The 27,803-nt window shown below is 44.0% G+C and overlaps 1 protein-coding gene across 1 annotated transcript in view; it reads left to right on the plus strand.

Annotated features, from left to right (window-relative positions):
- Positions 1–27,803, plus strand: part of LOC142588573 (MAM and LDL-receptor class A domain-containing protein 1-like) — a 273,168-nt gene that overhangs the window by 147,336 nt on the left and 98,029 nt on the right. The window contains exons 47-57 of the mRNA XM_075700413.1: positions 1,840–1,998; positions 4,961–5,146; positions 7,085–7,183; positions 8,422–8,582; positions 11,019–11,100; positions 14,158–14,286; positions 16,098–16,357; positions 17,896–17,986; positions 18,718–18,831; positions 19,709–19,965; positions 20,404–20,635. Of these exons, the coding sequence (XP_075556528.1) occupies positions 1,840–1,998; positions 4,961–5,146; positions 7,085–7,183; positions 8,422–8,582; positions 11,019–11,100; positions 14,158–14,286; positions 16,098–16,357; positions 17,896–17,986; positions 18,718–18,831; positions 19,709–19,965; positions 20,404–20,635 (1,770 nt within the window). The remainder of the gene's footprint in view (positions 1–1,839; positions 1,999–4,960; positions 5,147–7,084; positions 7,184–8,421; positions 8,583–11,018; positions 11,101–14,157; positions 14,287–16,097; positions 16,358–17,895; positions 17,987–18,717; positions 18,832–19,708; positions 19,966–20,403; positions 20,636–27,803) is intronic.

The raw sequence follows: 27,803 nt of genomic DNA on the forward strand, positions 1-27,803 counted from the left end.
GTCCATTAACTCACTGAATAACTTTGCAAGCTGGATGAATCTTAGACTTTCCCTTATTCAAAAAGACCTGAGAAAGTGTGTGTAAACGGAGCACCAACTTTGCAACATTAACTGTTATTCCAACAAGGCTTTGGGTATGCATAATGAGAAAACGCGTTATATTTGTGAATAATGTAGCTGCAATATTTTTCTATTACCTAACTGTCAAAGGCAAATGCTGCATGTTATACAAGAAGAGAGAGAGAGAGATAAAGAAGGAGAGGCAGGCAGGTTAACCATGGTCGTGCCTGGTTGGCAGCGCTACACGTGAGGAAAGGGCAAAGGAAGATGAGAAGTAAGGAGTAGAGTCAGTGTGTGCACAACCGCAAGTAAATGTTTACTCACGTATAGTCAGTCCGTTCAAGTTGCCTTGAAGAAGCGCATGAGCGCTTTGGTATCCTTGTGCATGCCGGAGTTCTTCAGTCAAGGGTGCGGATTTGTACTTTAGAGAACGGCCTCTCGTCTAAGCGTTTAGACCAGTGCACAAAGCATATCGTTGACAGTTAAATGATGGACAGTGGCACATAATCTGTTCTATAGTTCTGTCACATTCGCGAGGATGACGTTCGGTGCTGTTGGCCGCAAGTCAAAACATAAGAGAAGAGGTAGCTTTGGGTAACGGAAGACACCCGCTCGGAGCATCAGCGTGACACCGCATCAACATGACAGCGCATCAACATGACAGCGCAATCAGCATGACAGCGCATTGTTGAATGGTGCCTTTTTACAGCGAAGCTGTCTATGGCTGCCTTCCGAAAAAATCGTGGCGGCGAACAGAAAACGCCTCGCGGCAAAGCCAACTGTCTCGCGAATGCTCTGTAGCTCTCACATTAATGTAAGTATCTCGGAAAAAAATTATACTGAAATCGCCACTAAGAAGACATTACGCCGAGTTACATGTAATTGTCCTAATTGGTTAGTTCACAGCGAAGTTGTAGGCATTATAGAATTCCTGTATGCTATCAATACATAGGCATCTACTGAGGGAATGTGGTTACAGAAAGCGGCGATAACTCTTGCTTTATCGAAACTATCCCGAAACAAATTTGATGACAATTAGCCGCTATGACGACTCTTAACATTATGCCGAGTTTTATTTACTTTTCATGATTAAGTAGTTCACAGTGAAGTTGTAAATATTGTGGAATATCCGTCTGTTGTCAATACGTAGGCTTCTACGGGAGGGAAACGTACAGCCCCATGTTTGTACGCGAGAATAAAACTCTAGTCCTTCCAAGTTTCCCTCAGTTAATTAACTAGGGAGTATTCTCAATCGCAAATTACAAGCAAATGTGTCTTGCTTAGTGCACTCCTTTGGACTGCGCCCCGGACAACGCATACCGTCGCTGGCGTCGAGGCTCGGTTTACCGGTCACCTTCGTCTAAAGCGCACTCCTTCGCAGCTGCGTCGACAACACCTGCGTCTTTAGAGCGGCGTCGTAAAAGCCCTTCGACGGTAGCTCTGTGTATGTATGACGTAGTGCGTGACGTAGTGCGCGCCTGATATTTCTTTGCATTTCCCATAAATTACATATACATAACTATATGTATAGCTACATACCAACAAAACTCTATACCGACATAATTTATACCGCCATAGCAGCTTCGCTGGTCAACCACCTTCACAGGGTGAAATGGCGCCTCATTTATTTGTGCGATATTGTTCATTGATAATAGAGAATATCTGGTAACCATCCTATTTTTGCTATTATGGCTGAAATTTTTGTTATAATCTGTAATCAACTAATCACGCAGCAGACTTGACCGTCTGTTATACCTGAGCACTGTGTTCCTGCCCCAGGTGCGCTGCCCAAGCGGTCAGCTGAAACCACCACTTCCGCACCATCAAACTGTTCACATGGCGAGTTTACCTGCCTGTCCGCCGCCTACTGCATTCCAGCGAGCCAGCTGTGCGATTTTCTCAAACAGTGCCCCGACGGCTCGGATGAAAGCCACTGCGGTCAGTCACTGTCATAACTCGACAGCTGTTGCACACTAGTGATGTTTGCATCACTAGTGCGCAACTTATTTTGTTTGGTTGGAAAGTGGTAGTAAGTTTCATGAATAGAAAGGTTCAACCAAGTGTGGACGCTAACGAGGACAAGGTCGACGCACATGGTGGTTCAAATGATTCTGTGATTAAATGTTAAATATATCTGTTTATCTTTTTCTCATGTTCATTATTCAATCATTTTATATCTTATTCGTACCGTATTTCGTACACAATTACGTCGATCTTGTCTTTTTAAGCATCGACACTTCGTTGACCATTTACTTTTTTTTTTGACCAAGGGGTCAGGCGGGCCGCTCCCAGAGATAGTGCAGTCTTTGGTACAATGTGGCCAATTTTCACTATATTGGTGCTAATTAGGCATATACCGTTATTTTTACCTACTATGCGACCATTGCCACTTCTTGTGGGCACCGCCAAACCCGCCTTCTAGGCACCGTTGTCTAGCGCTAGCCCGGTTTATTCCAAGTGAACTCGCTCAATCTCTGAAAAGTGTGCCGTAAGGGGGCTCTGCCTCAGCATGTCTATATCTACGGCGGTGCACTCTTTACAGGATTATAGCGGAATCTGGTTAATTATTTACTATATCGGGTTGATTACACTCGTGCCTTTAATTTTACCAACTCTGCGACTAATTTTTAGTTCTTGTCTCATTGAGACGTGCATTTCTGATATGTCTTATGAAAGACTTATCAGCGTGCCCTGAATAGGCGGTCGCATCCTTCTGCCGCCCTCGCTATCACCGCCACCATGGCTGGCTTGCTCAATAAAACCGTGACCGCGGTTCCATGCTCCCTTTTCGGGCACAGAATTAATGAAGTCACTGCCCAACGCCACAGCTCCGGTATAGAATTCCCGATGCTCAGACTTCATTAAGTAGCTCGAGACGCTGTTGTCGGTGCTGGCCATTTAAACTTCGGAGCATCTGGTATGTCATGTCGTTCTTTCCAGGCGCCTAGTGCCGCTCGCACGCCCCTAATAGCGTGGCCCAGCTCTGCGACAGTGATCGCATTCAACGTGTCACCTGAGGTATATCCGCGTTCCGGTGCTCTCGCGGAATGTGCTATGTGATGCCGGCGCGAAGCGGTTGGCGAAATTTTGCGCAAGCGCCATGGAGCGGACGCGCTAATCTATCGCTACCGAGTCCAGAGGGGGCCTGTTTGGCGGCGTGCACGTTAATGCATGAAAAACGTACCAAACCTTATTCACGCGCAGTTCGCTTTCGAGGGACACGCATGGCGAGGCGCAATTACTTTTTGTACAGGTGTCTAGCCTACATCTTATCGATCGCACCCAGTCTAATCGATCAGGATATTTGTTCGACTCTTTTCGGTTCATTCTAATGCGATCTCTCGCTTTCGTGACAGGAATCTAAACTGAATTCGATAAGGAGTCCGTGAACTCCAACAATTCGCCACAAGGCGTAGTGAAATAATAAAGTACGACGAAAATTAATATTTGTTCACCATTCGGCTATACAAATTATGAGTTAAGTCAATAATTAAACAAGCTGTTATAAACTCCTGCCTTCGGCACTAGCTATGGATCTGTTCAGCCACAGGTATAAAATACTCGCAATTTATCTGATCTTCAGAGAGCAAATATTTTGCTAATTGATTTATCTTGCCGAAGGCATACAATTGGACAAATCGTTTCAGGAACAGCTTATTGAATCATCAGCTTATCTAAACATCGGTAGATGGGCTCAATTATATTGGAAACGTTCTGCAAGTATAAACATTTACTTCTTGGAATCAGTAGTTGTACCAAATTCTTCAGAGTACAGCAATGAGATTTACCTCTTGGGACGTGTAGTTATACTAAGTACTGCAGAGTACAGCAATGACATTTACCTCTTGGAACAAGTAGTTGTACTCAGTACTACCGAGTACAGCAATGAAATTTGCCCCTTTGAACGAGTAGCTGTACCAAGTACCGTAGAGTACAGCAATGACATTTACCTCTTGAAACGAGTAGTTGTAGTAAGCAATGCAGAGTACAGCAATGACATTTACCTCTTGGTATGAGTAGTTGTACCAAGTAATGCAGAATGTAGCCATGATAAAGACACCTGTAGGAATAGCTTCTTTGTTGGCATTGGTCATAAACATCCAGTGATCGGCAGTAAAGTTAGAAAACACCCGCATTAAAAGCAGTCTAATACTCCTGTCAAGCGGGCAAGGTAAGTGCACTTACGGAGGGTGCACCCGGTTTTAGGTGCATTTTCCTAAATCTAAACGTCGCAAGTGGAGTGCACTCTTCTGCGAGTGCACTCCGGTCGGAGTGCGTTCACGGAAGGCACTTTGCTGGTCGAGTGCGTAGCCTCGCCGCCAGCGGTTTCAACGATACAAAATGTAATGCATACAAAAGGACATAGAAGTTCATTCTAGCTGTTGAACAGCTTTTAACGAAATAATCAGAATAGTACTCGCTGATATTCTGTTCTAGTAGGATCGAATTCCGCCTCGTTGCCCGCCACCATCTTGTTCTGGATTGGCTAGGCATTCGTCTTGGCCGGCCTTGACTTGTAACACTCTTATGATAAAAATATTTTCGTTTTTTGTTGAGTAAACATGGATTAAGACTGTTCTTATTTTAAAATACAACTAAAGCAATCGCTTTTTAGAAGTTCTTTTGAAATATTATTCTACATCTTCAAAAACCATGATCTTAGTCCGTCGCCATATTTTTTAGTGCGTGTGCACTTTGTTTTCCCGTTTAGCACCACGTCTCCTAAAGTGTCACTCAAGGTCCCGAAGTGCACTCGTCGTAAGTGCACTTAACTTGCCCGCTTGACACAGGTATAAGGTGGCAACAGCGAAATAATTTGTAGAATATCGCTTAAGGATGACGGCGAAATCATCACCTTGCATTGGAAGAGCGTGGGGTGAAACTCATTGCGTCCATGCAGGTGCCTGCGACTTCTCGGAGGACTTGTGCGGTCTGCAGCCTGCACGCACGCAAAGCCAGCCACGTTGGACCCGTCTATCAGCCCTCATGGTTTCCAATAACCGAATGCGTTTCCCATCGCTGCCTCGGGAAGACAGCGGCCACAACGAGCGTGGTTTCTACGCTGCTTTCCTCAAGACAGACGCTGGTGAGGAGCCTTGCAATGCCCGCAATAACGAAAGTAAATCGGCGTTTTATTAGGTGCGGAATCATCGGACATGAATGCACTGATTTGTGTGAGTTTCCCACTATAGCAGTGTGTACGGACAAATACGTGCTTCTGTTTTCTTTCTTTCTTTCTTTCTTTCTTTCTTTCTTTCTTTCTTTCTTTCTTTCTTTCTTTCTTTCTTTCTTTCTTTCTTTCTTTCTTTCTTTCTTTCTTTCTTTCTTTCTTTCTTTCTTTCTTTCTTTCTTTCTTTCTTTCTTTCTTTCTTTCTTTCTTTCTTTCTTTCTTTCTGTCTGTCTTTCCTGGGTGGCTGAGGCGAGATAAAATTAGGTTTTAATACTTCTTGCATAACACAAGTCTGGCAATCTGTTTATCGAAGATGGCGGATTTGTGAAAAACCAATTTTTGTTGACATCCTTCAAGACAGCGTTTAACATCAGCGTTTGCGCGATAATCTCCAGTTGGATTATAATTACTAAGTAATGTTTTGATTGATTATGTTTGAGAGCATATTGTTATCAAAGAATTGCGGTCAGGCAATATTCAACGCATCACTCCTTCCTGGAAACTTGGTGCCTATATAGTACCAGTGTCGGCAAATACGCGCTCAATAGGGCTGTGAAATGCACTACTGTTCCAGTTAAGTTTTTCTTGCAATGTTTTTTCGCAATGTGGTGCTATATTCCCTGAAAAAAAAAACAGTGCAGCGTTTGCGTATACTTATTCATCGAAACTGGTGCGAGGCACATAGTTTCTAGGAGGCGTTATTTATTTTTATTTATTTATTAGATACTGTCAACCCCGTTCTTGGGGTCATTACAGGGAGGGTGATGTGTCAAGAATACATGATACATAATTTTCTTTCTATGCAACACAAGAATTCACTGGCGCTCTTGGTAGTTAACAGCAACAACGAGAAAAAAAAGGAGCAAAGAACAAAAGAAACGTAAACAAAAATGCTCGTAGTGAAAATTCAGTATACATCCTCGAAAAAGAAAGTATCTAACGCATTTTCAAATTCAGCAGAGCCCTCGTTGCTCACAACTGCATTAGCCAATCTGTTCCACATTTCAATCGTGTCAGGAAAAAAGGAGAAACGAAAAGCATCAGTACGTGTTAGATAAGGTTGAATAGCTCTGCTATTGTTGAGACGATCGCATTTCCTTCCTGGAGGTTGTAGATATAGATCCTTGCTTATTTTTGTTCGCCCACTCATGATTTTAAAAAGAAATATAGCTTATGCTTACGTCTGCGTTCCTCCAGAGGCTCTAGTTCACAACATTTTAACAAGGCTGTAACAGACTCCATGCGTCGGCATTTTCCGCATATGAAACGGATATGTTATGGTTCCAGCATTAGCTGGAACAATTAGCTGGAACATTAGCAATTGTGCAATTGCAACGTGTCTCCTGAATTGATTCATTAAAAAGATAACGAATGAAATTTTGTTATTAATAATTGTATTGGCAATTATCGCACAGTAAAAATTAGTATGTTGTCTCGAATAACTTGTGGTTTATCATCGCAAACAGTCTTTGCAGAAATACGCGGTATGCGCATGAACCGTCATTTTGAAGTCCCCTTTTCGGCACTTTATGGGGTGAATACAACGCGGTCCGAGCTTTGCAGATAGTGAGAGCAAATAAGAGAGCACAGATGAGGGAGGACGGTTTCATCAATACACCATGGGATTACCAACGACTTTTTATTTTGTGATAGAAAAAAAAAGATATGTCCCGTATTTACCACATCCAATAAACCCATACGCTCTTGGGGCGGATATGCTGTTTCTTAATATTTCATATACGATCAAATATGATCATCTGGAGGTATGGGGATGTGGGGGTTATGAGGATTAAATTTATAATAATCTAGCTGGTTCACGCACCAACTATTGCTAAGAACTGTTTTGTGACGCAGCTGTTCCCAGTGGTCGCAACACAGCCTTGATGACACCGCAGCTGGGGGCGATGGGTCATGCGTGCCGGCTCACCTTCTACACATTTCTGCCTAAACAGCGTGAGTATAGTGCGGCTGTGCGGATGCTGAAAGATCGCTGTAAGTCCATGCATATGCAAACACCACACATACAATAAATAAATACTGTACACACATACACACGTATACATACGGACATACATATAATATGGCTACGAAAGCTGGGTTTACTACACTAATACAATATACAGATTTGCTTCACAAAGAATAACAGAAGTACGGGTTTACATAAAAATGCAGTTAATTACAGTTCATGATAAGTCCTTTCATTATTTATTAATATAATATTTATTGCGGCATGAAAATAGATACATAAAAATCGTCAGCTAGCGTCATATCAATTGGTAATGTATTCCAAGGTCGTATTCCAGAAACTTGTATTCCATGAAGTAGTATTCCAGAATTTACTACAGCTTGTCTTGTTCTCGACTCTGGCAAAAATAGTTTAATACGCTTGTAAAAGTTAAAGATTGTGAAATAATTACTACTAGTACCGTTTATGTGATGTCATACTGACATAGTAAAGCTCTATGAATATTTGATGGTGAAATGGACATAATAAAAAAACATGAAAGCACCTGATACACATGAGATACGTAACCATACTATAGCAATGAGAATGTTAGCCAGTCCCGCTCACTGATTCAGTGTTCACTGATGTAGAATATAGCTTAAAACGTTGGTGCCGCCTGGAAGGTGGTCTAAGGAGCAGGCAAGCACGTTCAAGAAAATCGCATAGAGAAAGGTGCTATATACGTGAGTTGAATAGTTCAAGGAAATCGCATAGGAGAAAGTGCTGCATACGTAAGTTGAATAGTTCAAGAAAATCACACAGAGAAAAGTGCTATATACGTGAGTTAAGTTGAATAGTACAAGGAAGTCGCATAGAGAAAAGTGCTGTATACGTGAGTTAAGTTGAACAGTTCAAGAAAATCGGATAGAGAAAAGTGCTATATACGTGAGTTAAGTTGAATAGTTGAAGAAAGTCGCATAGAGAAAAGTGCTATATACGTGAGTTAAGTTGAATAGTTGAAGAAAATCGGATAGAGAAAAGTGCTAAATACGCGAGTTAAGTTGAACAGTTCAAGAAGGTCGCATAGAGAAAAGTGCTATACACGTGAGTTAAGTTGAATAGTTCAAGAAAATCGCATATGAGAAAGCGCTATATACGTGAGTTAAGTTGAATAGTTCAAGAAAATCGCATAGGAGAAAAAGTGCTATATACGTGTGTCAAGCACGCGTGCACTGCCCATTTTCAGACTTGCCGGTATACGTTTCCGTGGACGTTGTGGAAACACTGACAGATACGGACAAGATACGCACTCTCAGGAAGAAGGTGCTACGTGCTTGGGAGTACGAAGCACAAGTTACGTGGAAGATGCAGGCAGTGAATGTCGGAAACCGACGTCCCGGCACCAGAGTAAGCCTTTACACTTGCCTTCCATACTTCCCTGCTGGAAGCATGATACTGGTCTCATGCGTACACACTGTTCTTCTACCTTCCTCTTCTCTCCTCTTCTAAACTCTCCTCTTCTAAAATAAAGACACAAACATAAGAGATGTGACTCAAAGCGTGCTTGAAACAAAACAGGATCATGAATGCTACCAGCGAGATCTAAGTGAACCTTAGAGTGTAGCGAATAAGCACACTTACGAATGAGACGAATCAACTGAAACGCAAGGGATTGTTTATAGAGCCTGCTGAGAGCAAGCAATATGGAACCAGTGGGGAGAGAGGGCTATGCGCGAGTGTATGGTCACCAGGTTGTGAATGCTCACTGTGGTGTGATAAGACAGACATCTGCAGGCAGCGTTGCCGTGCTTTAGATTTAGTGCTATTTTTACCAGAAAAGCTGCAGCTTAGTTACTTGGCGCAGAAACATTTGTCGACCACTGTTGCTGCCACAAATTCTATCTTGTTGTTGCTTATACCATGCGGACATTTACTTACAACTTTCTAGTCTCGCAACGCAATCCTTAGGTTGCAGAGTCGTCCTTTTCTATGAATAGAGATGCATCTATTTATTCATTACGCTAACGCGCGGTGAGAGACGGGAAATTTTCGGGAATTTTGAGTGGCTTAACAAAAACCTAGTTTTTTTCTCACGTTTTTTTAGGAAAGTTGAAAATGTGAGAAAAAATCAGAACGTTATAACAAAACCGCATTCACTCTATGCATTTATTTGCTCGACGGTACAAACTAACACGAGTGCTGATGTGTCTGAGATAATGTCCAAACAGGGGAGCGAATTTCTTGTTCTATTACACCAAACAAAATACGAGTTGAAAATACAAGAACTACGCAGGAAGTCGCTCGGTGCCGATGCGGATGTAGCTGTGTGCCGCAATAGGCTCAGTAGCATTAAATGTAGCTGTCTCAACATCAATCTTGTACTGCACATAAACAAGTCTTCGAAATAGTTCACTTGAAACCCCATGGCGAGGCTTGGTGCGTACATTTGCAAACTAAAAAAAGCTCTGTTCGCATCTGGCAGAAGATAGTGGCATTTCCAGCAGGTGATACGTGTCAAGGTCTCATTGCGGTAAACACGACGCAAGGGACGTTTTGGTTGGGAAAAGCCTTTATGTGGCACGTGCATAAGAGAAAAATACATCTATCATCAATGAACACCCACTACAAGCCCAACAGAAGGCACGGATAAACAAACTATACACCGCGCGAGCTAATTTAGTGTATACCATAAAGTCTTCACACACGATGAGTTGGAAGCTTCAAAATAAACACATTGAGTCCACTGGCCTTGCCACGTAGCCTTGTCGTCACTGCTTCCGCCGAAAAGTCGTTGGGCCCTCCGATGCATCGTGGATTCGACGTTGCTGTCTCTGCCGTCCAGTGCACGGTTGCTTTGGTGAGGACGGTGGGGATGACCGAGGTGCCCGAATCGCCCGGCCGACTGCGCTAGCGTGCGGATCGTAGCTGCAGGGAGTCTCGGAAACGGCACCGTCAGCTTGTAGCTGAGGTCTCCGGCGGCGCGTCCGCCACTTCTTTATTTTCTCATATCTTCTTCCTCTATCTCTTCCTCTGCCAGCGCGTGCTTTCTTGCTCTGTTTTTACCTTCTTCTTTTCCCTGTTGGTTTATTAACCCCTGGCATGTGCCTACCTCTAAGAAATATGTGAAAAACTGCTTTTCATCTTCCTCCTCGTACTGATGATTCTGCTGTTTTCATATCTCGGCTCAACACTAGCACGCCATGTCTTTCACCATTTTCCTCGTTTGCACCCAATGTATACACTCACAACACATCCCTTCACTTCACTTTACGTGTTAAATTCACTGCACCCTTCACAGAGTTCACTATTTAACACCAAAAAGTCATTGTTGAACACTACTATACCACAACAAGACTGCTATAGCACATACCACACCATGCACTAAGAAGATATATTCGTAAAAGCTGCTCCAACATTTTCTGTTGTCCTGATGCACGCTACACGGAATGTATGTCTGGTTGATACTAATGAAAGCTAACTAACTTGCCTATAATAGCACTGCGTGGCTGTTAGAAACGACTGACCGGCATTAGTTTCGGAAACGGTTTCAAAAAAAAGAATCACTGCCAAGCGAAATCAAAAACTACACTTTTAAAACTATAGTTTTCAGGCTACCTTTACAAGATGCCTCAGAACTTGGAAGCCCGGGAATTTCGCGGTCGCTATAAAATAGGCCTCCGCACTCAAAGACCACAGATGATCGGCGTTTTATTGGCGTGGTCGGGAAAGTGGTAATGAAAAAACCGATCACTCGCATAACGTTTTTTGACCTGTTTCACTGCTACGAATAAGCTACATAAATGTTTGATCGTTTTTTACATAGTGTGTTCTCTACTGACGCAGTTCTACTTTTCTGCCGGCGAAAACGCCAGCATCGACGACATCGAGTACCATCACTGCCACCCTGACGAGAAAAAGGAAGAATGTGAGTGCTTAACTTTTTTTTTTGCATATACGTTCTTCATTGTTTCTTTTAAAGCGAAACTTTCTTAATCTATTCCCCCCCACTTTGCGAGCGCTGGCGGTTGCTGTCTTGTGGAGTATACAACAACTTAGTACCCTCTGGGTATGGGCCGTTGGATCCGAACAGACAACTTGGGGCACTGGATATCTAAAAAAAATATTAAATTATTGGGCTTTACATGCTAAAACGACTTCCTGATTATGAGGCACGCCGTAGTGGGGGGCTTCGTAAATTTTGACCACCTGTGTTTCTTTAACGTGCGCCTAAATCTAAGTACACGGGCGTTTTCGCCCCCATCGAAATGCGGCCGCCGTGGTCGGGATTCGATCCCGCAACCTCGTGCTCAGCAGCCTAACACCGTAGCCACTGAGCAACCACGGTGGTTACTGGATGTGTGTAACGTGGCATATGTCAGTGGGTGTATGTTGGAACGCGCAACTTGGAATACTGAGTATGTGCAACTGGGCGTGGTGCCACTGGGTATGTGAACACTCTTGGCCAATCCCGCAGAATGGGTATGTGCCACTATAGGTGCCCGAATAGACAAGCCCAACAAGACGCAAAAAAGTGATGAAGTTGGCCGCAGAAAATGGAAGTATGCAGCCGAGTGTGGAGAAAGAAGTGAAAAGAATAAAATGGTGCCGGAGAATGCATTGGAGCGGGGAGCGCAGCGCTGCACTGAAGTGAAGGAGAGGTGAAAACATTTCAGTAAACGTCAGTGAAAGCTCACTGAAAAGGTGACGTGAGAAGACAAGGAAATGCTGGATAAACTTAAGTTCAAGATACGGTACGGTGCGTTTCTGCTATTTCTGAAAAATAAAACCATGCAAATATGTCTAGCGGACAGCTTACGCAGGTCGTGCAGAAGTAGATCCGCATTAATTAAAGCGCGCCGCAGGGTCTAGGCGACACAACGAAAGCGGTCGCACGTCAAATCAACACTTCATTGCCCGCCGCGGTAGCTTTGCGGCTATGGCATTGCTCGAGGTCGCAGATTTGATCCCGACCGAGGCAGCCGCATTTCGACGGGGGCGAAATAAAAACCGCTCGCGGACATTGATTTAGTGCCAGGTTAAAGAACACAACGGTGCCAAAATTAATCCGGTGGCCGCCGCTACGGCCTGCCTCATAATCCGATTGTGGTTTTGGCACGTACAGCCCCATAATCCAATTCAAGTTTAATGCTTGTGCCATGATGCGATGTGCCGTGTGAGGCAATGACAATGCTCCACCCTCTCAGAGGTTATGAAATATGGCGCACAACAACGGCTCAAGCAAACACCTCTCTCTTTGTGTTTTGCGTACTACGCAGACAAACAGCAGTGGTGCACGCAAGGTAACGTTTAACATCAACTCACCACTCTCGTGTTGGACAAAACGTTGACGAAATTGAATATTCGCCGTCGACATCACCTCTAATTATCGTCAATCAAAGCAAACGGCACAGAAGGCTTCGCTTAAATCGATTGCCGCAGTGCGTGGGACCTGCATATTTTTTTTTCCTTCCGTATAAACCAAATTTTCTAAAAGAGGAAGCTTTAACTCAGGGTTAACTTCGATTTTGATATTCAAATGCACGTAAATGCAGAAATGATTTCGTGAGAAAATGACCGGACCGATATAAATGAACTCGTATTTGAGAGAAATAGTTCAATTACAGTAATTTTAGGAAAGAGAATTTAGATTTAGGGCCTGGACGTTTTTATAAGGATTCCCGAAAATTGGTAAGTTAGAAAAAATTAAAGCGTGAAGCTTAGAAATTCGTAACTCTGCACTTCAAAAAGACATCGTTGTTCTGTAAATTGCGTCTGTTGAGAATATCAAACGGAGAAATTTCATATAGGAATTTACAACTTACGCATAATTGTTGCAATGTTCCCAAGTCTGTTGCAAAAGTTGTACGCACGAATTAGGGGTATGTGTTAGAACGGCGTTTAATACATCAAATTTTTCCACTTTAGATGTACTCTTAGAGGCAATTATAGAATAGTGGTATCACTTTTTATTGCAGAGTTACAGAGTTGCAAACGTGATACTTGAGTTGTTTGAAATTAAGCAATCTTGAACAATATAAAAAAGCAGTTGATATAAATAAAAAAATTCTATTTCCTATGTTGGCTATTTTCTAGCTTTTTCTTTTAAACGCAACGCACCTAATCAATATTGGCCCACGGGTTGTTGCAAAAAACGATTTCTTTTTTCACATGTATTTACATAAGAGGAAGTTTTAGCTCGGGAGCTTTTAAGTTTCATGCGTTTTCTATAATTTTTTTTAACATGGCAGTACTTGTGTTTCGATAAGAGACTAGGAGTAAAATATTTAAGCATGAAAATAGATTTCAAGAGGTTGGGCTATGCCACCGACGAATCAGTCGCACGTGGTTAACACATTCACATCTGTTTCTGGAAGAACAGCGGCCTATTTGGCCGCATGCGGCATTGGCCTAAGCGTCGCACATATCTTATTATGTGTGACGCTCAGGAAAAACAAAGGAAGAGTTTTCTCCTAGTTTTCTAATTACGACACTTCACTACACTGCATGCTTGTCTTAGGCTCATGCCCCAAACAAATTTTGTACAGTACGGTGGAAGGCTAATCTTTCTATTTATTGTCTGATTTTTTGAAAATTGTTCTGTCAAGCTTTCTATAAATGCATCAAAATGTCTGGCTTAATGAAAGTGATCATCGTCATGGCGCACTTTAGCCGAGCCTCGCTGCTGCCTCAAAAGCAACAAACAAACTTCATAACTTAATAACCGACCGACCGACCGACCGACCGACCGACCGACCGACCGACTGACTGACTGACTGACTGACTGACTGACTGACTGACTAACTAACTAACTAACTAACTAACTAACTAACTAACTAACTAACCAACTAACTAACTAACTAACTAACTAACTAACTAACTAACTAACTAACTAACTAACTAACTAACTAAAGCTACGCCCCTAGTATGCTACTGCAGACATGGTGCGAATTCTCATGATTTTGCTCTTGCATAACTTTTGCAGCCGTTAACTGCACTTTTGAAGAAAAGATCGGGTGCGGTTGGTACCCAGAGAACATTGCGGACTCTGGTGATTGGGAAATAATCTCTGGCATCCCTTCCTTTGCCGTACCGGACCACACCACAGGAAACGGTGAGATTTCAGTTGTTTATGTGTAGAAGCAAATGTGACGGACATAAGCTGGAGGTGGGTGATCGTAACCAGATAGGATGCTACATTCAAAGTGTTCTCCCAAAAACAGTGGTGATAGACGTCATAAATGTCGGTAAAGGCTGCCATCAACTCTTTGGCAATAAAAAGAAGGAAGTGCTAGGATATTTCCTGGAAACTTGATGGAAAAAGATTCTGGAAAAAAAAACACATGAAGTTGACTTCGTTCTTTCTTACTAGAATAACCGATATATATATATAGGCGCTAATAAATCTCAGAAAGGTAGAACTCGCAACCACGCTTACATTTTATATTTTACGCTTTTTATAGAATGTTTGGGTTTCACCTTCGAAAATGCAGACTCCTGACACGCAGGATATTAGATAGAGCGTACGCAGAGGGTGGAACAGCTATGGCGCTTTTCAAAGTGGTCCCTGTGTATTTCTTTCTGCTCTACATGTTTCGTTGTCACAGTTTACAGTGTCAGCTGTTTAGGGTTCATCCACACACGTTCGCCTCCTACGTTCATCACTTTTCAAAGAAACATTGTCCGCTGGCAGATGAGACGACGTAGGCATTGTGCACCTATGGTAAAGGCCCTCAGAGTATTTGAGAAAATGCATGAACGCCGTAAATATTTACTAAAGTTGAGGTTAGAGCGGGCTGGCGCTGCACAACGGCTGCTGGGGTACCGTCTTAAAGGTTCCAAAAATCTTCATGTGAGAATTTACACACTTTAGTGATCTCTGTGAAGATTCCGGCATGAGCTTAACATTGCCATTTTATTATCATTACAGTACTTGCGGCCGTTTAGGGGTTCGTTTGCCGCTGAAGGTTTTCTTGGGGCATGTCTACTAAAAGTTTGCAAATATGTTTTTTGTCTTGCCGTGAAAGATAAACTTATGCGTGCAGTTTTGTATCGGCCACTTCGAGCGCCATTGGGCACATGCTTTAGAGACCACAAAACTTGCATTTACGGACTCTGCCCGAATTTTTTGTATTTCATCCTCTGAAAATTTAAGAATTGCATAGTTTCCCACAGGACCGCGTACGACCGTTTTCTTGTATTTTTTTTTGCATCCACCTCGCGTCATTCGCGGCGTCAAGCAGACGCATTCGCTCCTTACCATCCACTTGAGTTTACCTCCACACTGCCCTAGTGGTTACGCGGAGATGAACCGGCAATATCGCCTGCCTGGTTAACCTACGAATTCAGTTGGTGTATAAATCGTTTCCAATTTATCAGGTTCGAATTCAGCCAATGCACAAAGTTTTTCCAAGATCTATTTCTTTGTTGCGCTTCATGAATATCGAGGTGCTCGACGCCACCACTGGAAAAGAAGAGTACTGCTCTTATAGAAATGCTGCACGATTGAAACGTCTCTTGGTATGAACGGTGATGTATTAAGGGAGTTACTTAATTATTCTTGGAAGTTATTTTTGGTTGGTAAAATAGACTGACGTTTGTAGCGCATTCAGCTTCCGCTGTTCACCAAGAGATCGAGCTGTCTGTGAAGCATCTTTATTTTATGTTTATTCAATACCGCTCTCCGAAATCACCGTGCGGTGCATTGGCGAAGACGAAGGAGGTGCGGGCACGTGTGTTCAGCTAGCTGGGTTCGGACTGTGATGCACGTCAAGTTAGGACGGTTTCGCGCCTGTTGCCAATAAAGCTTGCAGAAGGACTTTTCTGGAACCGCTTTGTCTGCTGAAGCTGTTTTACTACTGGTCACTCATATCAGCAGAAACATCATGCTTTTCTTAGTGTGATGCAGCTATTCATGTTTTTCAGGGATGTACTTGGCGTTGGAAAACTTCCAAGAGAGTAGTGTCGTGGCGCACATGGTGTCAGCGAAAGTGAACGCTACCGGCACGAGTGGTCGCTGTTTTCGCTTGTGGTACCACATGCAAGGGGAGAGCAAGAGTCGGCTAACTCTGCGGATATTTAATGTGTCCGGCCCTGATTCGAGCCTGTGGACCAAGAGTGGGCATCAAGGAAACATCTGGATCGAAGCAGCTGTAAACATCAAGGTCATCGATGGCCCGTTTCAGGTGTGTAAGTGGCTTGGGGCAGATACCTTATGTCGCCGTGTTCCTCATTGAAGTTACCTGCCTAATGCTAGTGCAAACGAAAGGCCTTGTTTGTTTTACGGGCTAAGAAATGATAACAGCAATAAACCAAAATAATATAACTGCAATTTTAAAATGGCGTATCAAATGTCTGCTAATCTTTTACCGGTCAAGTTGTGGAGAGGATTATTGAACCATAAATATCACTGTCCAGATGTGAGCAGGGTTTTAGGCCATCCTTCAGTTTCAGTTTCAGTTTATTATTCATTAAGTACAATGAATGGGTAAGAGATAATATGCAGATGAGGGTGCCGAAGTCAAACTGCAACGGGACCCTCGGTTAATAATAACAATGGAGAGACGTATGAAAAATGAGCCAGCTAAGTAAAAAAAACACAATCGTGAAAAATGCAACATAGAAAAACATAACAAAAACAATTGTCAGTATGCAAGCCTATAGCACATAAAAAACTCTGTTGAAGCTTGGGAAAGTTGGCGTGACATTCTTTTACAACAGCTCAAAGGAAAAGGATGACACGAGTGTACACACACAGCGCTGTTGTAAAGAGAGAGAGAGAGAGAGAGAGAGAGAGAGAGAGAGAGAGAGAAAGAGAGAGAGATGCAAATGAGACAAAGGCAGGGAGGTTAACCAGAGTTATAACCTGCGGTTCGCTCCGGTTGTGAAAGATAGTGCAATGAATGACGTAAACTTAGTTATACGTGTAAAAAAGCTTAAGGGCATGACTAAATGCATGAAAGGATGAAGATTTAATGGTGTTGCGTAAACCATTGCACAGCTTTATAGCAGCGAATGATTATGTCAATTTTCCATAGGTAGAATGAACCATAGACAATAGAAAATTGGAGTTACGTGAAAACCTGGTATTATTATTATTGTTGACGTGCCTGGAATCAATGAATTTGTATGAAAGCTGTTTAGTAAGTAATTTTAAAACATAATTAATAAATGTTAGTTGAACAAGTTCGTTACAAGGATGATATTTTCACGAAATAAGACAGTAGTACTCGCGAAAAACCCGCTGTTGGTGATAATGCATACTGATTGGTTTTGTAAGGGCTGAATAGACAAGATATGACAGTAATATGTGTTTCCCCAGGAAACAATGCAATAATTAATGTGACTGTAAATGAAAGCAAAGTATAATGCTAATAATGCTCTTTGGAGAAATGTGCTCTTGATTTGAATAATGCTCTAATACCGAAGGTACTTGCTCAATGAAGGTGATGTGTTGAGAACACGTTAGGTTAGAACCCAATTTGATGCCCAAAAATGATACACAGTCGGAGATGGGAATGTGATGACCATCTAGAGGTATCTCAGGCAAGCCAGGTAGCATTCTTTGGCAAGATTGGAAAATCATGAATTGAGTTTTGGTAGGATTGAAAATTAAATGATTGGAAGAACATCATGCAACTATATGTTCAAGAAGCCTAGGAAGAAGTGAAGTGTTATTTAACGACGACCCTAAGCGTCATCGGTAACTGTCTTACCTCCACAGCTACTGCTTGAGGGTGAACTCCCGGGTTACAGTCCAGGTTTTATCGGTGTCGATGATATTTCATTCGACGAGCGGTCATGCCCACCGACCCGTAAGTGTACCTGGATCTTTCTTTTCGTCAATCTTTATTTTGTTACTTAAGTAGATGGAGTGGGTAGCCACTTCATACCACTCTTTGGTCGTGGAAAAGAGACGGAAGCATTTCGTTATTATAGTACTATATTTAGGAGAACTGAAACACAACAATGTCGCTGCTGTTGGCGTGTCACATTTTGGTTTCATCTTTACCTTATAAACTAGAGCAGCGATTTCTTGATTCTTACCAACAAATAACCAATTTTATGGTGCTGCCATTGCAGTGAGCACGAGGTACTGAAAGCGCATACATACGAATTATGCGCAGGGTAATCATTTGTATCTTTGGATGGGTACTTAACTTTCACTGGCACATAACTAAATAGAATAGTTTTTAAAGCAAATAATTATTTTCCTACCTAAATTTAGGGACAGGCCTTTTCCACAAATATACAGTCAGATTCATTCATTGGTTCATGAGCTCATGCTGAATGGAACGCTCAACTTATTTAACTTTGCCCTAGTATTTCCCGCCTGCAGAATATACGTACAAAACAGTAGCCAAGTGTCAGGTGAAGCCCTGCAAACAGCGCGTCATCCTATAACGTATTGCTCTGTTTTTACAGTATATTGGGTATGAGCATGCTCGGAAAGTTTGATGAAATCAGCTTGAAGCATTGTCAAGTGTCATCACTTCAAAGATTTCATGAATATTTATAAGTTTCTCCTATAATGCTTTTGATATAGTGACCTGCGACTTTGAAGAGGGACCATGTGATTGGACATTAAATGGCTGGGCATTGGACACTGGTAAAAATTTCAAGGTCGTTCCAAATGATCACACTACTGGCACAAACACAGGTGAGCAGTTTGGGCTGTGTTGCGAAATACGACGTCTACTTGTAACCAGAGCAAATGTCTTAACTACTTTACAGAAACTTTCCGCACAAAATTTCCTCTTTACTTCTGACTTTGCCGCAGCTTTAGTAATAGAATCTTACGCTCAGTGACAATTTAAGCGTGCAGTAAAATGCGTTTAAATTTGTAGATAACAATGCGCATAAAGGCGCAAAATTCATAGGTAGCTGCAGTCCAGAAGTGAACAGCGAAGACATTTTGTACGTTAAACCCTCAAGTATATAATCTGACACCAATTCTTAATGCGCTGCTGAGCGTGAATTAGTCCATTGTCTACGACACTTAACCTCCAGCGAAGGGCGCAAATTAATTGTTCACGCAAGGTAACCAGAAAAGGAGTGAGAGAGGTGGTGGTTCAGTTAAATTCCGACTCGATTGTATTCTTTGCATCTAGAACATTCTGTATGAAGGTGCAAGAAGAAGTAGATAGATGTGAAAACATGCCATATCATAAATAAATCAAGCAGTTTTACGTTCCAAAACCACTATATGATTACGAGGCACGCCGTAGTGCGGGGCTCCGGATTAATATTGACCATCTGGGTTTTTTTAACGTGCACCCAATGTATCGCACAGCAACGTTTCTACATCTCGCCCTATCGAGATGCAGCCCCGCGGCCGGGATTTGAACTCGGGACCTCGTGCTTAGCAGCAGAACGCCAAAACCGCTACGCCGTCACAGCGGGTGAAAACATTAACAGGCACAGAAGTTGTCTTCATAAACAAGGGATTACTGTTGACGCATGTGAGAAAGTTTAGTAGAGTCGGCAACCTCGCATTCAAAGGAACAACTAAGGGTTACCTTGTTTTGTTTTCACAGGCACCTTCGCTAGGCTTGATGGACAGAGTGGTCGCCTTGTCAGCGCAGCGCACGACTTGAGTTTGGCAGAGCGGAGGTGCTTTCGCTTTTGGCACTTCTTCACGGGCCAACGGGAAACGACTCTAAGCGTATATAAGCACGCAGCCGCTCCAGAAGAGTCTCGAAGGCTTGTGTGGACCATCAATGGGGAAGATCGACTTCCGAACCAGTGGTCATCCGGATCAGTGAATATAGCTGTCAACAATACCTCATCCATGGTGAGAAATGAGGAAATGTGGCGCGAATATATTTTGGACTTAGTAATGCGCCGGTGTGTGTCGCGCGTATCGTTTCTTCAGAAAACAGTCTTTAAACGATAATGAATTTTATAGCAAAAACTTGAGGATGTATATCTCCAAGTGGGTTGTATAATTCCATTTCATTTTATTTGTTTCATCCTTAAAGGCCCGAGGGAATTACACAAGTAGGGGCTACAATTCGTGAAGGAAAACGCAAATTAGGTCCAGGATTTCTACTAAATCAAGATTTCTTCAAAGATCACCAACTGCAATTTGAAAATTGCAAAATATGTGCTAAATCTGTGAATTGAAAGAAGTTTCAGATATGTCGTGAGGCTCATTCCTGCAAAATATGGATCCGTGCGAAAACCCCGACTTGATCCTCATTCATTGCTCCTTATGCATGGGCTGCCCCAGCGGCTCGAATTGGAGGGCAAGAACCCATCGGGAAATGAGAGTGGGCTTGCCGTCGACGACTTGTTCTTGTCTGGGTGGGAATGCCCTAGACCTGGCAGCTGCAGCTTCGAGGACGACCTTTGCAACTGGAGGAACGTTGGCGGTATTAAGAACCTCTCCTGGGAACGGTGGTCGGGCCCCACACCAGACCGCAGTGGACCCGCGGCCGACCACACTGTGGGCTCAAGACATGGTATGCATGCCGTCCCACATACCTCGTCCCAGCGATCCGCTTGTCTTCGTAGCGCTCTCTTTTTTCATTAAGTATGCTCAACCAACTCGCCCACATCAAGCTTCTGCAGCGATCCGCGTTTTAAGAATTACTTTTTAGATTACCCTGGACATTGTCAGTCCTGTTAGACTCATGTTATTACTTCAGGCAGCAATTTAACACGTACTCGTTGTCTTTATTAGCGGAACCAGTATTGATTACTTTTTAACCTTATTCTCGATGTCTAATACGACGATGCTTCTCAAGATACACGTACAAGAAACTCAAGCGTAACTACTGCGTAACTAGCCATCATACAGAGATAAGGTACTTGCTTTTCGCAGCACTTTTCGGAATGAAATACTTTTTACAGAAGAGAACAACTTGGGACCGTGAGCAACAAACAAAGCAACAAAAGCGCTGCTGCGCTTTTTAGATGCCCCACCCTATATGGCTGCTTGTGATGAACTGAACAATGAATGCTTCAGCTTGTGAGCATGAGCGTGAATATTTTCTATTCCTTTCTTTGTACTTATCCTTTAGTCCCGTTTCTTCCTTTTCCAGTGCAGGGTAGCTAATCAAGCTCGACTTGGCTAGCCTCCCTGCCTTTTCCCCTTATCACTTCTCTCTTTCTCTCTCGATCATGAATACAAAGTCCATAACCTGAAATACTTAACCTACTGTTCACTGATAGATGAGCCGACATGATGATGAAAGCGCGTTCGTGGTTAGCCGCCGGTACAACACACGCTGCGCTGTTTTTATTGCATTTGTAGCTGCTTTTATTTAGGACACACGGAGCAAATGAAGAGCTGTTGGCCTCGCACCTTCGAACGAACGGTACAGGACTCTATAGATGTAGCCCTTGTTTCTAATGAAAAAAAAGTTTTATGGTGTATTAAAAATAATATCGCGTACTGTCACTTCAATTCTGTGCGCACCACTCAAGACATAAAATTCAACGCCGTACATTTCATCTCTTCTTCGTCACAGCACCGGCAATAGAAGAGGCTGTTGACACATAGTTATCTAATGACAATACTTTGGGTTTTTTTTGTACCTACGTTACAATCCCTGGATGAAAACAGGGTGAAGCTGGGAGATGGAAATTCAAGACGATAAGCAAAACGAGAACAAGGTGAAATCAGGAGTCAACGTTTCGACAAGTGGACTTGAAGAAGGGGACCTTGTAGGAAACAAGTCCACTTGTCGAAACGTTTGCTCCTGCTTTCACCATGTTCTCGTTTTGCTCACCAATCCCTGGATGAATTATTTAATTCAAAGAGGAATTATAGGCACACTCCAGGCGCATTCTTGCTCTCGCCGTCGTCACCACCGTGCTGTTGGCCCGAATATCATCCTAATGCGAGAAGAATGAGCGGCTCACGCGCAGCATATTTTGGGGTCACGTGATTTGCTGCGGGTGCAAGGGTAAGCATGCGAGGGCAACTCGCCAAGGATGGTGCCTGAATGCGTGCCATTAGCGCCATCTTCCCGCGCGCGCGATGTTGGTGGTCACGTGATCGAGCCCGCGCTGCCGCACGTCCAGGCTAAAGGAGGAGAGAGCGCGTCTCCTTCTCTAGCTCGGCCGCGGATGGCCGCGCTGCCGAGTTCATACTAAATACGCTGCGCGCGCCCCTTGTTCTTGAGATGATCTGGTTCAGGTACAAAGGTGAAGGGCGATCATACGCGCTGTTGTGTTGGAGCGTTGGAGGTAGCGTAATCTAAATTTCGGAGGCTGCGCACAGCTGAAATGGTGCAGCGAGCGGCAGCGCACCACGGTCGCTTTGGGAGAAACGTGCGCTACCCGCTGCCAGCGCTCATCACAACAGCGTTGTGACAGGAAGTGCTCGCGGTTTGTGTGCGCGCGAGAGAAACGATCCTTGACTAGCAAGGATTTATACGGCCAATAATACCATGAATCTTACTTCATGTAGTTGTCTAATACTTTGCTGTTGATATCAATTCTTCATCTTTTGGAAGAAACTGCGGCTTTTCTTATGCTTATTTTAATACAAATTTACATTGTGGGATTCAGGATCGCCTAAGTGCCCTTTCACGTGTAAAATGCAGCGTAAGTTGAAAGCTTCGAGTTGTTGTGCGGCGCTACAAGCTCAGTGATGGCTGCGATTTATGGAACCCTACATCTCCCGGAGAGGCGTAACAGAAGGCTCCTCGTGAAATATTTTAAAGAAGCGTTCGCAGTTTTCCTGAAATTATATTCCGGCCAAGCTATTCTACAGAGGTAGTGTAGAAATCTTGCAGGAAACTTCTAGACTTTCTAGAGGAGACCTCGCACAAAATTTTGTGTAAAGATACGAAAAAGGTTGCAGATTAAAACGCCACACAAATTACAGAATTTAGCATTTTCATTGCCATGCATGCGATGAAGCGGTCTCTTAAAAATTTGGTAAGCATGCAGTACCAAAACCCCATGAAAACACAATGAATAGAAACTGCAAGTTTTCGCCCTCATACGGCATGGAAGCATAGACACGAAATGTGAGACATCTTTGTATGGTATGTCTCTTTGGTCGTGTGTATGAATCTTTCTGTCATTCAGCTTAAATAACCTTTCATGAAAATCGAGAGCTGGACGAGTTGTTAAGGCCCCACCTCAGCAAAAAACTCCGCGAAAAGGACGTAGGTGAGATAGAGAGAAACAACAAACTTGCAACTAACAGTTTATTTCCATAGAAACAGAAAAAGTAGTAAACTACACGAAAAGGAGAACAGACACCCTCTCAACTGTGCACGAAAAAAATTAAATTACCATACACGTGGCAACAGCAAATCTTGCTAATCAAAAATTGATTCGCATATATTTCCGAAGGTATGATACTTCTGCCTGTGACAGAGCGATCGAAGGTTGACTGACGCATCTGTCACCCTCCAAATACATGTAAAAGGCTTCCATTATTTTTCTTGTTTTTTGCGCTTTATGACTGTACAAAATCCCAGCTTTCTCAAAAACTTGTTTGCACAATCTTAAGCGGCAGTGAACCACCAAATGTGAACCAGTGCCATTCTTTACATTGAGCGGATGCTCCTGTATCCTGATATTTAAACATCGATTAGTTTGCCCTATATAAATTTTCCACAAGGGCACGGTATTCTACAAACAACTTGAATTTTGCAATCCACGTACTTCTTATGATTAACAGAGCATCCTGCACGTTTGTCACTCGCCACTCCGATCATTTTTTTTGGTGGACAACTGGACAAGCTTTACCAAGCTTGTGGCCTACACTAAAGACATCAACCTTATTCCTGCTTGCCACGTTTTTTGACCCGTGTGCTAGCTTATGCACATAAGGAAGTGAAACTGCATTCCTACTCCTCTTAAGAACATCGTGAACTGTTGCTCTTTTCAGAATGCCTTTAAGGGATTTTGCCACTTTTTCACAAGAGAGAGAGAGAGAAAAAAAAAGCAAGGATAAGAAAGGCAGGGAAGTCAACCAGAAGAGCTTCCGGTTTGCTACCCTACACTGGGGGGTGGGGGAAAGGGGAATAGAAAGAGGAAAAGGGTAGAAAGTGAGCACTGAGGGCGTGTGGGCGGGACACTATGCACAGGGACACTATAAATGGTCTCGTAAGCCGGTGCACTTCAAGTATTGCACTAATGCACGATTCGCTTTTCGTGCCAGTGACGGGTGTGGCCACGGTCCGAATATCTTTGACTCGTTGAACGGTCTCAAGTCCAGTCGGTGTAAAATTTCCTGCAGAGAGAGGCGTTGTACATTGTAGCGGGGGCAGGTACAGAATAAGTGCTCGATGGTCTCCTCGCACCCACAGGAATCGCACATGGGGCTCTCGGCCATGCCCAAACGATAAGAGTATGAGTTCGTGAACGCTACTCCCAGCCACAAGCGGTACAGCAAGGTTGCTTCACCGCGGGAAAGGCCAGATGGCAGTTGTAGCCGTAGCGTGGGGTCCAGTTTATATAATCGGCAATTGTAGGCACTTGAACTCCAGAGATCTTGCGACTTTTTGCGTGCATGTAGGCGAAGTTCCCTGGTAGCGTCCGACCTCGCCAAAGGTATTGAACGCGTCTGGGTACCTTCGGGGGCAGACCGGGCAGCCTTGTCAGCTAGGTTGTTACCGACGATGCCACAGTGAGCAGGAATCCATCGAAATATGATGGTGTGCCCTCTTTCCAGAGCATGGTGGTGCGCTTCCCTGATGTCAGATGTCATCTGCTCGTAAGTTCTGGGACGTAATGCAGACTTGATGGTGTGAAGGGCTGCCTTAGAGTCACAAAATACGACCCATTTCTCTGTTGGCTCTTCGCTGACGTACATCATAGCGGCATGGAGAGCTGCAAGCTCTGCCGATGTAGATGTAGTCGTATGCGACAATTTGAATTTAACTGCAACCTTCTTGGCTGGAACGACGAATGCGGCAGTTGAGCTGGTACGGGAGGTCGAACCATCGGTATATATATGTATGTGGTCCTGATACGTCTGGTGCAGTAATAGGAGCGTAAGTTGCTTCAGAGCTGGCCATGGATGATGGGACTTTTTTGTAATTCCAGGAATAGCAAAATTCACTTCAGGCTGTCGTAGGCACCACAGGGGAGATGAAGGCTTCGTCGCCGGTGTAAAATATGACGGTATGCACTCTTTATGAGCGTTAATCACTCTTGAAAAGGTCGCTTGAGGTCTCTCGGCTGGTAGGAAGGCCAAACGATGGTCGGGGATCCTTGACAGATAGCGAATGTGCGCTCTGAGACAGTCGACAGCTACGTGTGTCTGGATCATATGGTCCTGAGCGATGGCAGTTGTTGCGGCTGTTGACGTGCACCGAGGCAGCCCTAAACACGTGCGTAGGGCTTGACCTTGAATGCTCTCCAAAGCGCGAAAGTTCGTCTTGCATGCATTTGACGACACTGGTAGACTGTAACGTCTACCAGTGTCGTCTACCAGTGTCGAGAAACAGTAGCCTGTAGAGCTGCATCATAGAACGGACTGGTGTACCCCAGTTTTTCCCGCAGAGAAATTCAAAGACCTGAGCAATGGCAACTAATTTCTTCTTTAGATAGACGCAGTGGGGGCTCCACGAGAGGTTGCGGTCAATGATTACACCAGAAAGCGATGTGTCTTAGCATAGGATACAGCTTGACCATTGATTGAAACAGGATACGATTTCATTTGTTTGCGCGTAAAGCCAACCAATGCGCACTTTTCAGTAGACACGCTGAGGCCTTGTCCTCGGAGATAAGACGTCGTCATGGTTGCCGCCCGCTGAAGCCTGGCTCGTACCTGAGGGCGAGTCACCGCCGAAGCCCAGATGCAAATGTCGTCGGTGTATATTGAGACGTGAACTGACTGGTAGCTACTCCGCTAGTCCTACCAAGACGAGGTTGAACAGAATGGGGCTCAACACCCCACCCTGCGGCACACCACGGCAGGTGTAATGTTCCGAAGTTGGGCCGTCTTCAGTCTGTAAGAAAAAGCACCTCTCAGTCAAATAGTCCCGAATCCATTGATACATCCGGCCACCAACTCCAACAGCCTCAAGTGAGTTCAGTATGGCCTCACAGGCGACGTTGTCGTATGCTCCTTTTATATCTAGAAAAAGTGCCACTGATAGGCGCTTGAGGCTTTTTTGATTTAGGACCCAGGTTACGATGTCAATGACGTTGTCAATGGACGAGCGACCTCGACGAAAGCATGACATCGCGTCCGGATAGATGTTGAATCGCTCTAGGTACCATTCCAAGCGAGCAAGAATCATTCTTTCCATCACTTTACTGACGCAGCTCGAAAGCGCAATCGGACGATATTATGAGAGCTCAAGCGGAGACTTTCCAGGTTTCAGAATGGAGATCAAGCGGCTCGTTTTCCATTGTCTAGGAATGGCGCCGTTCTGCCAAGACTCATTGTATTAACTGAGCAGCTCATCACGTGCGTCATGTACAAGGTGGCATAGGGCAGCATACGTGATGCCATGAGGTCCTGGTGACGAAGAACGCCTGCAGGTCGCCAATGCAGCATCGAGCTCTTCGAGTGAAAAGAGCACGTTCATTTCTGGTACACGTGCCTCAGGGATGTCATGTAGTGCTGCGTCAGTAATGATGGCCACGGACCCAGCAACCCGTGCACAGAAGTCTTCAGCCACTTGAAGTTCCGAGCGGAGTTGATAGAGGGCCAGAGCAGCAAAGGGCTTCCTTTGATGCGGAGATGAGCGAAGGCCCCTAACCGTTCGCCATATGTGCGAGAGTGATTTTCGGGGATCAAGTGACTGACAGAAAGTTTTCCATCGCTTGTCTTCCAATTTATCTATACGACGCTGGACTTTCTTCTGTATGCGTTTTGAAGCCCTCAGATCCAAGACACACTTCGTACGCCGATACCTCCTCTCCGCCTGTCGGCGTGCCGCACGCAGCCTCTCCAGTTCCATATCTAAGTCTGTTCGCGTTGATGACCTTGTGAGCGAGAAGATGGATGTTTTCAATGCCTCTGCGATTGCATCTTCGATAGTGTGTGGAAGGCCTTCCCGACAGGCGTCATCCATATCCTTCTTAAACTTTGTCCAATCAACTGTACGCAAGACAGTAGAGGAACGTTGCTCAACTCCTCTAATCTTTATCTATGTTGGAATATGGTCGCTTCCATGCGTTTCAATGTCCGTAAACCAGTTGATGCTCGGGGCAAGGCGCCGTGACACCAAAGTTAAGTCCAAGCAGCTGCTATAGGTCGTGCCTCGGAAAAAGGTAGGGCTGCCGTCATTCACACAGCCCAAATCATGGTCGGCCGCAAAGGAGGCGAGACACCTGCCTTTGGAATCAATTTCAGTGCTTCCCCATAGGTGGTGATGCGCGTTGAAGTCACCTGTGATAACACAGGGGCCATTGTTCATCAGTAATACTTTCTTGAGTCGTTCGCCGTCAAAATGACCCGCTGGGGATATGTAGGCTCCAATTAGTGTAAATGACACATCCCTTTTTTGGATATTCAGGCAGACATATTGGTTGTCGTCATGAGGCTCTACCGCATTAGCGACATATGTAAAGTCCGTGCGGATGTAGATGATAACTTTCGTGCTCGCACCGCATGTGGACGAGACGAAAGATTCGTAACCTGACAGTCTGAGTGGAGTTGGTCTATTTGGTTCGCAAATGACCAGTATGGGAAAGCGATTTGCAAAA

This window comes from Dermacentor variabilis, chromosome 1, assembly GCF_050947875.1.
Source record: "Dermacentor variabilis isolate Ectoservices chromosome 1, ASM5094787v1, whole genome shotgun sequence".
Lineage (NCBI taxonomy): Eukaryota > Metazoa > Arthropoda > Arachnida > Ixodida > Ixodidae > Dermacentor > Dermacentor variabilis.